The sequence below is a fragment of the Lactuca virosa genome, chromosome 1 (genome assembly GCF_052849685.1).
Source record: "Lactuca virosa cultivar CGN04683 chromosome 1, Lactuca_virosa_CGN04683_v6, whole genome shotgun sequence".
Classification (NCBI taxonomy): Eukaryota; Viridiplantae; Streptophyta; class Magnoliopsida; order Asterales; family Asteraceae; genus Lactuca; species Lactuca virosa.
The window spans coordinates 52,518,411-52,531,223 of record NC_136426.1 but is presented as its reverse complement, the minus strand read 5'-3'; the positions used below and the strand labels follow the sequence as shown (position 1 = coordinate 52,531,223).

Genomic DNA, 12,813 nt, shown 5'->3' with positions numbered 1-12,813 from the left:
TTCAACTACCTCCTACTCCACTTGATACTCGTGTTTTAGCCCATGTGTTGTTACTTGTTAGAACACGAGTATCCACCGGTTTCAACCCTTTTGACGGGTTTGTTTTCAAATTTGGGGATGATTGAAGATGCTTTGGAGTTTTTGATTGTGTGGAGTTATAAAGAAAGACCTTTGTTTTGGCTTACAAGAATGTGTTTTAGGGTTTTGTTGATGAAGTTAGGGAATGATTTATTGAAATGGTTAAATAAAAAATAAGAATAAGATAAGAAAGGGGTAACCAAATGGTCTTTGGCCTAACGGTATAAGATGTTGATGGATATGCATCTCAACCAAAGGTTGAGGGGTGTAGATTTAAGAGTAGAGTAGTGTAGGCCGTTTTTTTTTAAAGAAAAGTAAGAAAGGGTAAAATGTTATTTTACAATGATTTAATGGTAGTTATTAACGGTGTTAAACAGAACCACCAACCTTGTAAGGATTTGAAATCATAAGAGGACTAGCATTGTAACAAAACTCAAAATTGTTCTGTAATTTTGACTTATAAATATGCTTCTTTATTATTTTATTAATAGTCAAATAACTTATTAGTATCATGCATCGACATCTTTGTTTCCTAAGATTCCGCATTTAGACTAAAGGTTTGTCTCAAGTAATCAGCTGTCAATGACTTTTTTTATTTGACCCAAAAAAGCTTAACCCCATTAGTTATTACATAATGGACCACTAATATCAATATGATTATATGACAAATGGCATGGTTTTTTAATTTACTTGCAATATGTACGTACCCTGTGAGTTGCCAGTTCCAATTAACCAATTTCTCATTTTGCCTCTGAAATTTATACTCATCAAAATACAAAATCATCATAGCAGAAGCAATCATTCATTGGCTTCTCTGCGCTGCAAATCATAACACCAAAGGAAACAAGAAAGACATGAAATAATAACTTTCAATTCATTAAGATATAAATTTTGAATCTGAAAGGTAATAAAAAAAACATCATAAATCTGTAAACTTACCATTCGTTTGCTTATATAAGGCTGCAACTGCAACTGCAACGATGAATCATCAGAATGATTTTTTTCATCCTTAGGAGGTTTCATGGTTTCCACCTGAAATTCTTTCCGGGAGTCTTTTCTGCTTCCTGATTGCCATACTCTACCGAAATTTGGAAGCCAGCTGGCATCAAATCTGTTAGCAGGTAGTTCCCCATTTCTCTCCATCTCCATTTCTATCTTTCTTTTTTCAGCCCAAGCAGCTCCAACCCTTTTAGGATTTAACTTCGATTTTACAGGTTTTAACACAGGATCTGTTTCCATTCCAGGATCAATATGAATTCCGTTTGTTGCATTAAACCAAGGAGGGGGTGCTCCGGAATGCACATTTCCGGTGTCCGTTTCATGGACTGTAGAAGAAATTCGAGTGAGCTTCTGCAAACCTGTCACAAAATTAATAAGATTTTAGGTGGCATGTGGTTCTACAACACTTGTTGTAATAGTAATATAGAGAAAAGTTAAATGTTTGTTAATGTAAACCACATTTCACCTCTTTTCCCCAATTTATGCAAAAAAACGTTTTTTTTTTTTTATGAAATATGCAACCACGTTTCATTCTAGGACCAAAATATGCAACATTTTACCAGTAACATGGTTGTATAAATCATCTCAGTAGCATAACTGGTAAAAAAAAAGTGAAACATTATTGCATAAATTGGTGAAGAAAACGTGGTTGTATATTTGTGTCATTTGCATAATTGCATTAATTGGCAAAAAGGTGAAACATTATACATTGATACTAGTTTTAAAACATCGTTGTATAATTCATGTCAGATGCATAAATTGGTAGAAAAATGAAATATTAAGAGTGACAAATAAAGTGAAATTGTAAATGATACCTGCTGAACTATCATCCCCATTAGCTTCCCTGTTATGTGCATATACCTGGCATATCTTCCCCTATCACATTAGTGTGTGCCAAAATAATGGCAAAAAATGAACCCAAATAACAAGCAGAAAATAACTAATTTGGTCAAAATTATAATATGTTATATGACATCACTAAAATAACAGGAATTATGCTCATTAGAAACATACCGGTTTATTGTGAAGATTACCATCATTTAAGCAACTTTTCCCTGCATTACCTGAGAGTAGTAACATTACATGAGCACAAAAGAAAGTTTTAATAAGTCTATATATAAATCATGAAAGTAAAATAACAAGGGGTAAATTAATAAATTATGTATTATGGACAGACAATCAATCACCTCTTAAGTTACGTGAACGCTTTGCATTTGAACCCAACAGCAACAATTTGTCATCATAACCTCCAGACATATCTGAATGGGATACCTGATATTTCTCATTTGTATGATATTGTAAAGGTGAAACACCATTTGGAAAACTTGAATTATGTGTGTCAAAGTTATCTACATAATCAAATTTCAGTTCATTGTGGATATCATTTGAAGGTCCAATCATAGGGCCATGAGATTGTTCACTAGCACCTTTGTTCTTCATTGATATGCACTTCTTTTCATACTGCAAAAACATGTAGACTGAATTCATAAGTGTTTGTAAGGTTCTACTTATAAATCTGTCTATTGTCTATTTTTGTAGTGTAAGGCATAATATAAACAACAAGATTTAGCTTAAGAGGCTAAAAAATAACTACCTTAGCAATATCTGCCTCTGAAATCCGGAAACCATCAATTCGATCCATTCCCCCACCATGTTTCCACATAAAACTTTTTAAGTTTTTCAAGTGATCTGCACTTGCAAGATGGCTGATTGCATTTTCACTGACAAAAACAATTTGAAATGAAATAAGATGACTGTAGATAAACACGACTTTATTTATTAGCATGAAACATGGTTTTGTTGATTTTCCCTTAAAATTGTTCGTGACTGGTAGTACAAAGGGCATGAACTTCAAACTGGGTTCTACATGAAAATTTGTTTTTCAAAATTGTTCGACAAACATGAATACATAAGATGTCTGGATGTGCCTCTTCAAAGTGATTATTGCCTAAAATCAGATCAAACAGTTGATTGAGTTATAGGTACGTAATTAATTTCCTACTACATCACCAAATTCCTATAAGTTTAAGCCTAAATAATCAAAACCAAAAACTGGAAACGGATTAATTTGAGAATTTTAGACTCACATCCAAAAATCCCCTAATGTTCTACAGCTTTGTTCGTGTAAATGGTCAAGCCCGTCTAGAGTCACTAGAATGCTACACCATTAAAACCTAGGAGGTTATAAACGATAGAACTTATAACCAGAAGATACGATATTCTGGTTCTACTTAGATATCTCAATGAAAAAGGCAGATTATGCCTGCTTAATATGTGCATTGATGTGTAAATGCGTACGATGGTGGTAACTTGCTCACCAGGCAAAAGAACTGTCGTTCTCCGCAACATCAGAATCGCAAAAGACGCACCAAAACCTATTGCGAGATGCAAGCTCTGGACGAAGTAAGTTAGGGTTCTTAAGAAAAAGCCGTACATCGGAGAGTTTGGACTGAAATCGAGATAGGAAAGATGAGAGCGATTTGACGTGGTTAGGAAGGTAGTTATGGCGGCGACCTAGATTGTGATTGAGCTTGCATACTTTACAAAACTCAAAATTGTTGTTCTTCCCTTTCGTTTTCGAGTTCCTTTCCGTAGTGTTAGGGTGCTTCGTCTCCGATGGTTCTTTCATCGCCTATCGTTGATACGAACCAAAACTTCGATATCCGAATTCCAAAAGCATACTTCTTGAAAGATTTTTAAGAAAACTCCAAACATGGTCACTATGGTTTGCGATTTTTTTTACTAAGGAGCATGAAGAGATTTAAAACCGGAAAATCAGACAGGCGGAAACTGTTAGAACCGAAATATGTAAAACGGGTATGGGTTCCAGGTCTAAAGAATGGGTTTATCAGGGTTCCATGTAATACGGGTTTGGGTTCGTCCAGGTACACCGGGTTTAAGAACCGGAACCACTTTTAGGGACCGGAACCGGTTTGTGTGAAAATTTTAAAAACATGCATATCCCATTCGTCTGAAGTCGGAATGACATAAAGTTTTTTCAAACTTGTAGTTTAGACTATAATTTTGTCATTTTTGTTTTAATATTCAATGATTTATAGTTCCCCAAAGTTGGGATGTCAAAGTTGAAAATTTTCAACTTTTCAACTATTTGTTTTTCTACTTTGTATTATGTTAAAATTTTAAAACATGCACATCTCATTTGTTTAAAGTTAGATTGTCATGTGGTTTTTTCCAGCGTGTAGTTTAGAGTTTGTAAATTATTTTAAACTATAATTTTATCAATTTTAGTTTCATATTCAATGACTTACAGTCCCCCGAAGTCGGGATATCAATATAGAGATTGTTGAATCTATATGCCCAAAAATCATTATTGAATGACATTGCTAATAATATATGATTATATAAGGTCACACATTTATCATGTTGGCACATTTTGTATATTTATTATTAATATGATTATTAATAAATAATATCAATTCTTGTATTTAATTAGAGGAATAATTATTGTTTTGTGAACATAGTAATTATAAGAGAGTATAACTAGTTATTATTTCATATGGTGTGAATTAATAAGTCATGCACAACCTTTTGGACTAATTAAATCCTTTTGTGTTTTACCTAAAGACAAAATTTATATGTTATAAACTTTGAGTTTATAAAATTTAAAGAATCATTCTATTTTCAAGAGCATCGCCGAAAGTTGTTTAAAGGAGTAGAGGTTGCTTGTCAACCTCCATCCCTTGTCTCCCATGCTCCTTATACTAACAATTACTTTAAAGTATTTTAATTGTTAGGTTTTACTTTGTATGGAGAATTTGTAACATTACGTTTAAAATTAAATAAATAAAATTAAACAAATAAAATAAATAAATAATAGCCCTAAAACCCCGAGATGTATTTTATATTTTATTTTATTTTATCCCTAAATCCGTAATAATTGATCAGCAGTACCCATGGGAGTTAAATGTCATAATTTCAGGAATTTGGAGTCTAAATTGTAAATTGGACTTGAAATGTTAAGAATTTCGTGAGCAAGGGTTGTTTGGTAAATTGTGGATCTTGTTTGAAAAGAAAAGAGAGGGAGGGGTCGGAAGTGTAAAATTCGTTGGAAGTTTGATTTTGGGGACGGGGACTTAAACCTAGACCTGTCAATGGGGCAGGTTTGGAGCGAATCATCGTTGATTCAAACCCTATAAAATTTTTAAAAACATGACTCGCCCCTCTCCAATAACCCTCAGGGTTTTGAATAATCGAATCCATACCCGTATCCACCGAATCAATAAATACCCGACCCATTAACCCGATCATTTTACAATATTAAAATTTCACAATTTTGATGTGTGTCACCAAGAAATATTTATCAAAAAAGATAAAATATCTACGTAAACAAATATACATTACTTAATACTCAAAATTCAATACATTAAGAATTACATTTTACTTAGACATAGAGTTACCTACTTTTCTGTTATATATATATATAATATATATATATATATATATATATATATATATATATATATACTAGCTGTTTACCCGCAACAAGCGACGGGTGCGAATAGTTTTTTCGGAAATTAGTTTTGTAGAGACGATTAGTTCTTTTGGACAAATAGTTTAGTTATGGCGACGAATAGTTTAATTGTGGAACATGTCAAGCACGGCTAAACAAAACACAATAGACAAGGATTAGTCGAGATTGTTCTTAGTCAAACATGGCTAACCGAAATTTGTCAGGATTGTCAACCAGGAAACCAAACAAAAAAATGGTTTGTCAATTTGGAAAACCAATGGTTTTCGACTTTTTTTGTTTCGGTTTTTGGCTTCACCATATTGGCTTTCGTTTTCTTTTATCATTTTATTCATGTTTTTTTTTTAATTTCTAGTTGAATACTTGTGCAATATTGTGGTGACGAATAATTTCATTTCAGCAAATTATTATCGGGCAGAGATTTGGTTCCTTTAGGCGAGTTCTTTTTGTTGAAAAATAATGTAAGTTATCTTTTTTTTTAATATACACGTTCCTATTTTTGGTTAGATTGAAAAACATTGTAAGTTTTTTTTAACTATACACGTTCCTATTTTTGGTTAGATATAAAATACCGTTTTCTGTTTTCGTTTTAAAATATACTATTAGTTAACCCAGCTATGTGTACTTCAACTAAGTTTATATTGTACATCTATTGATACAAAATCTCATAGTGCTTTACTCGGAAGATACAGTCAATAAAACCTCCAATAGTTGTTAGACTCTTTGTGGCTCTTTCCACTTGATGCTTTCCTTCTCGGGTCCACTTAGTTGAACCAGCCTCTCAAAGAATGTTTGTATCTAAAAATTTTGTAAGAAGTACCAAAAAAAATTATATCAAGATTCATGATTTTGAATCAACCCCATCATGTAAATTTAGTTTTCGGGTACCAATTGTTATGAATTGAAACTGTCGATTCTGTAAGTGTTTAAACCTGAAACAACAGGACCAGTCGGTTCTTTGAGTGTATAAACCAGAAACAACTTAACCGATTACACTAATTCTTTGGATGTGGTCAGTGTGGTGTAGTAAACGTAAACCACAAGGATTGGCATTCTCACGAAAACAAAAATTAGACCAAAGTTGCTTATTCTCTATACCATAGGGACCATATATGTAATGTAGTTTTTTTAGTACAAACTACATAAAGTAACATTTCAAATATCAATATAATCAACATTAGATCTAGAAATTATAATAATCATATAACAAAAACAATAAAAAAGATTTCAAATAAATATTTCATAAAGCATGTAGCTTTCTTGTATATAATCTGTGTCTTCCTTGATTACTTGATAAAATCCGTCACATTATACATCTCTAGGTCCAAATACACAATTACTCAACATTCTACAAATTCATTTTTGTGATACATGATAATGTTTAAAAATACATATCTAAAATAACAAAATAGCATGACTATTTTTGTAATCAAATAACCTTGGAAATTCTTGATAAGCTCAAGGAGCAGCAAGCTGTTGAGAAGCAGGATAGATACATGGGACCAATCTTCTAGATTCTTCTGCATTTAACTTTAATATTAGTTGACATCGTTTTCATTTTTGTGAATAATCGTCTAAAAATAGAGACTGATCTTGTAAGGGAAAATACCTTCCACTCCACTCCTTCCAAATTCACCATAAACTCTTGAAAAATAATAAGATGAGTTAATTACTGAAAACGTCCCTATGGTTCGGTCAAAATTGCACGTTTGGTCCCTAACTTTTATTTTGCACTCGGATCGTCCTTATGGTTTGATTTTGTTGCGTTTTTCGTCCCTATGGTTTGGTCAAAATTGCATGTTTGGTCCCTAACTTTATGTATGTAAGGGACGAAAAACGCAATAAAATCAAACCACAGGGATGATCCGAGTGCAAAATATAAGTTAGGGACCAAACGTGCAATTTTGACCAAACCATAGGGACGATTTCAGTAATTTACTCTAATAAGATAAATAACATTAAATTACATGTTTGGACAATTTCAATCAATGTACAATTTTAATATGGGACAGCCAAACAGACACAAACACACACACAACCACAAATACAAGCACACAGACATGCATAAAAAATTGTTGCATTATTTGAAAAGAAATTTAAGAAAAAATTCAAAAAATTCTGTTTTGAAAATTTTAAGACCAATTAAAGAAAATATGTAGGAAAAATTAAATTCCAAGATCTCAATGCATCAATTCAACGACATATGAAGGGGTGCAAACGAGCCGAGCTGAGCCCGAGCGTGGTCAGGCACGGCTCGGGCTCGTTTAAGTTATACGAGGCTCGAGCTCGAGCTCGGCTCGATTCGAGCTTCTTGTACTGAGCTCGGCTCGAGCTCGTAAATAATTATATAAGCTCGACTCAGGCTCGGGCTCGGCTCGTTTTTTGTCTGACGTGCCTAAATAAGCTTAAGCTCGGCTCGAGCTCGTTAAGAAGCTCGTTTACTAATACCCTAAATCCCTAATCCCCAAATATGTTTTTATTTTAATATATAAAAATAATAATAAATTATTTTATATAAAGGCTCGTTTAGGCTCGCAAGCCTAATCGAGCTTAGTGACATAGGCTCGAGCTCGAGCTCGTTTAATAAACGAGCTTAATATTAAGCTCGAGCTCGGCTCGGGATCGTTTAAAATTGGTTTCGAGTCGAGTTTTTAACGATCCGATCCCGAGTAGCTCACGAGTAGCTTTGCTCGTTTGCACCCCTATGAAGTAGTATACCTGTCTATAACTCCCATTTATAGAAGTTTGACTGGATTAGCTGAGCATGTAACAATTTTGGCGTCGTGTTGATGTCTTGCATCTAAGTGATGTGTCCATAAATGTTACATATCAGCAAACGATTGGAGAGATTTGAAACCTGATGTTGATGACCAAAGGCAATAGAATAAGCAAACAGAATATTTACTAACTCGCCTAGAATACACACTTACTCCTTCGACATTTGGGAGTCTATCCTCTGAAGAATAATCATTTTGCATCTTCTCCATTTTCTGGAAAGCCATTTAGGTGAGTCTTGCATGGTTGACCTATAACCACCTCAACATTGCTTTTTTTTTTTGCTTTGCTACTTGTAGTTGAACCTGCAAAGATGACATTATAATTAACAAACTCTTTAACTTTCATACTCGATCACAAGATGCTCATAACAAATCATATTGTTTAATCATTTGAACTGAGCAGTTCAACCATACAATAGACAAAGGTATATTTACTACCATAATGCGTTTTGGTTTTAGTATATGGACGTCCAACTAACAAATTTGAATGACATGAAGCCATAGGCCGACATTGACTGAGAGGCACCATCAGCTCCCAACCCTCATACAAAACCATGAGTCAGAAAGCACAAAAGCTTGCAAATAACACCTCGGGATGGAAAAGCGATTGTGACAGGTTACTTAATATAAGGTTGAAGTTCAAGCGAATGTAAAAGAGTAGTAGTATGTGGGACCACAGGAGTTCTCCACATGTTCACCAATAGCGATGGTAATGGTCTTGAAGGTGGTGAGTGGTTCGGCAGTGGTGGTCGGTGAAGGCTTCAACTTTATAATATGAACAACTTCATGGAAAAACCTGAAAGAACCAAAACCGGGCATAGAAATTGATCACTAAAAAAACCCAAAGAGATGCTAACCTTGATAATCAACCTCAATCGATGATTTTGAAAGGAGGCAATGGGTTGAGAGAGAATAGGGATTAGAGAGTGAGAATTCTTTCAAACTTCAAATGAGGGATGAAAGATGTTATCCGCTATAGGGAGAAGGGGATTCCAAAAAAATTGAAATCAAAATTGAGATTAGAAATGGAATATAAGGTGACAGAGCGATATAGTAGTAATGAAGGATGAGAAGTTTTTAGTGGTTGTTACTGGAATCCTGGAGTAGGGCAACATCATTGATGAAGCAGAATTGGTCTTACCTGAAGCAAAATTGAAGTAATGGTGGCTACGACGGTGGATGTTGATAGTGGTAATGAAGAAGAAGCAGGGGAGCGGCAGAGAAGCGGAGAAGACATGAAACATTATAATATGGGCTATAGAAATCGAAGCATTAGAAAATGGGTAATGGAGGCTTAATGGAAAAAAATGAAGTGAATCTGGAGCGGTTGGGATAGAAATCAATTAGGGTTTTTGTGTATATTTCAAATTGTGAAATTGAGAAAGGAGACTCTTCAATTTATGGAGTTGAAGTCTTTGATAACAGATTAATTTGAAAGAGCTATAAATTTGCGAAGATAACGAAAGCCAAGGTCAAGAAGATAAGAAAAGCAACATAGTCGGAGGTTGTTGGACAGGAATGAGATCCGGTCAAAAGCTATCATCGTGATTTAAGGTTTAAAACATATCTTGACGAAATAGGTTTTTTATTTCTGAAATGCATAAATTTGTTGTACATAATGTATTAGTGATTGTATCTCTTAAAATTCAGCATTTGAGGCTAAATGCTGATTAAGGTATATATATATATATATATATATATATATATATATATATATATATATATATATATATATATATATATGGGACGGGTTATAAGCGGAGCGAATCGATAATGATCCATACCCAACCCATTTAATAAAAGGGTAAACGGGTATGGGTCGTAAACGGGTAAACGAATCGAAAATTAAAATCTAAACCCGTAAATTTCTTATGGGTTTAGAGTGAAGGGTCAAAATCCGCCCCATTGACAGATCTACTTAAACTCGTCACCCTTCCTTTCCCCTCGTTTCATTTTCGCCCTAAACCCTAACCCTACATCATTTTCCTCAGCCGCCACCTTATCACCCCTCATATCCAGTCGCCGCCGCCAACTACGTCGCCATTGTGATCCAGCGGATACCGTCACTACTGTTGTCACACCCCCAAACCAAGGATGGCGGAAACGTCCGGGGGTGGAGGACTTCATGTATAGTATCACAACAATGAGTATAATAGTGCCCAAAGTAAATACAACCATCATAAATATAATTGAAAAAGTTATACAATAGTATGTGTTTACATGTTTCCAATCAATTACACTTATGATGACAAAAATGAAATGTTTGACGATTTAACGTCCCATCCTCAAAAGCGGTTGATTTCCTGTTTCACTGAATTCCTGAGAATACAAGTAGTTTGAAAAAGCGTCAACAATTAAGTTGGTGAGTTCATAAGAGTTTTATTTGAGAAAGAAGCCGTTTTCCTTGTAAAAAAAAAGCGATAGAGTATAATTTCATAAAATTCAATATTTTCTTTATTAAACGCGAAATGAACTCTCCTATGCTATGCAATAATGTATCCTAGAAAGACCTGTAGATTCCTTCTATAATCACCCAGTGTATATAAGTTATATAAAATTTAAGTTAAATAAACGGTCGAATATAATGGGTCTGCCCTAGGTCCACAACCAAACAAGGAACAGGAAGTAAGGCGGGCCCACCAATTGTAGGTCGATTGCGACTAGATTCTTATATAACTCTAGCATATACACTTAGCAATTATAGCTGAAGTCTAACAATTCTAGATGAAATGTAGTTTTGATAGAAATATGTTTCCAAATAAAATCCAATATTTTCCTTATAAAAGTCATGTAGTCCTAATTGTTAAGACAGAGAATATGTGTGTGTTTTGTGCTTATAATGTTCATAATGGGAATGTGTTTCCAAAGAAAATCCAATATTTTCCTTATAAAAAGTCATGTAGCCTTAAGCGTCAAGACCGAGAATATACAAGTATTTTTCCATACTTAGAGTAATTCATGCAAGTTTAAATCGACATAAACTCGTTTAATTTAGAAGTAAAACCCCTTTTCAAAGTAGAATTTTTCCTGTAAACTGGAAAGATTGTTAACTCCCTATGTGAGTCGCTATAACCATACTACGACAGAATAACCTGCTTACGACGTTCTTCAGGCGTCGGAATCAAAATGACACTTGTCACCCCCGATCGGCCGATCGGACTTATGCAAGCAGCATGGGTGTGGGTTGTCAATCCCAATATAGATCTATACACAATTATCACGCTCTCCCTACAAGAGACTCTGGTTATAACTAATTCAGGATTTTCTGTGGTACTTAAGAGTACCCCGAAGGAGAATGTCTCACAACTTACGTTAACTAGTTTACATATAGTTTTGAGTATAAAACCTCTTCTGTGGAGGAAGTGAAATCATCTTTTATGAAAATACATTTGTGAAATAAATCCATAAACTATTACTATTATAGTTTATCAAGTAGTATATGAAAAACCCATTTGTTTTTAGAGTAAAGCCTTTTCCATGTAGTATGCTTTTATCGAAAATTCATAAACTATACTTAATGTAGTTTATTATATGTGTTCGAAATGAATGGAGGAAAAACCTTAACATGAATGACTAATTTCTGTTTTACGATGATAAACTAACAAGAATGCATCCAAACATTGAGAAACTTATTTTTACGCACTTTGCTCAACATACTACAAAGTGTTATTAATAAGGTAAACTATGCAACTAGTTTTTATCCTTTCTGCACTGTTTTAAAATTATCATAGAAAAATCATACGGAGTCGAAAACTAACTCCGTAAACTCTGAGAGTTTAGAAAATGTGTCTAGTTTATTCATAATTTTTATTATGATTTTTAGAAGTCTCTAACTTATGTTAAAGTGTTCATAATCACAGACTGGTCCGAATTCGTTTCTGAAATGATAGGCAGTTTTGTAAAAATCACCATAAATCGTAGAAAAATCATATGAAGATGTGAAAGTAGTCATTTTAAAGGTATAAACCTGAACTACTTGCATATTAAACAGTTTTGAAAGATATTAAATTTAAGTTGGGTAAAACAGTTCGTGAACAGGTCACAACTTTTCTGTTGTAAGCTGTCAAGTTGAGTTTTGAATATGTTTTGGTATTTTAACTTGTATTCCCCCCCCCCCTGAAAACTGAAGAAAACTAGAAAATGTAGGGGTATGAACTCACCTTGAGTGATTTCTTGTAGAGTGGAAGGTTGAAGATGATGAGTTTCAAGTCTAGATCACTTGATGAACACACGAAGTTTTGGATGATCCTAAGAACGATTTTTTTGATGTGAAGATATGAGTCGTTAATCCACGAGTGTTATGAAAACATGTAATAACACTTGAGTTAGAAGGAAATACTTACCAATAAGTGAATAAATGACTCGAGAACACATCAAAAGTGTGGCTGGAAGTTGAGAAAAAAGAGGCCCTCTTGATGGTTTAAGAAGTGTATAATTTTGATGGTGAAGTAAAAGATCAAGGGAATCCCA

General features: G+C 33.9%; 1 protein-coding gene across 1 annotated transcript; it reads right to left on the bottom strand.

Annotated features, from left to right (window-relative positions):
- Nucleotides 1-636: 636 nt before the first annotated feature.
- Nucleotides 637-3,825, bottom strand: LOC145113929 (coiled coil protein). Its single transcript, XM_079049969.1, has 8 exons — nucleotides 3,396-3,825; nucleotides 2,672-2,798; nucleotides 2,460-2,538; nucleotides 2,270-2,365; nucleotides 2,092-2,141; nucleotides 1,893-1,947; nucleotides 1,018-1,436; nucleotides 637-897 (listed from the first exon to the last, which is right to left on the bottom strand). The coding sequence occupies exons 1-8, from the start codon at nucleotides 3,704-3,706 to the stop codon at nucleotides 877-879; spliced, it is 1,158 nt and encodes a 385-aa protein (XP_078906095.1). The 5' UTR covers nucleotides 3,707-3,825; the 3' UTR covers nucleotides 637-876.
- Nucleotides 3,826-12,813: the final 8,988 nt, after the last annotated feature.

Coding starts and splice junctions, on each gene's coding strand:
- LOC145113929 (XM_079049969.1), bottom strand. CDS start 3,706: ATGAAAGAACCATCGGAGACGAAGCACCCTAACACTACGGAAAGGAAC. Junction 1,948..2,091: donor GTAATCTTCACAATAAACCG/GTATGTTTCTAA, acceptor TGATAGGGGAAG/ATATGCCAGGTATATGCACA. Junction 898..1,017: donor CTTATATAAGCAAACGAATG/GTAAGTTTACAG, acceptor TATGATTTGCAG/CGCAGAGAAGCCAATGAATG.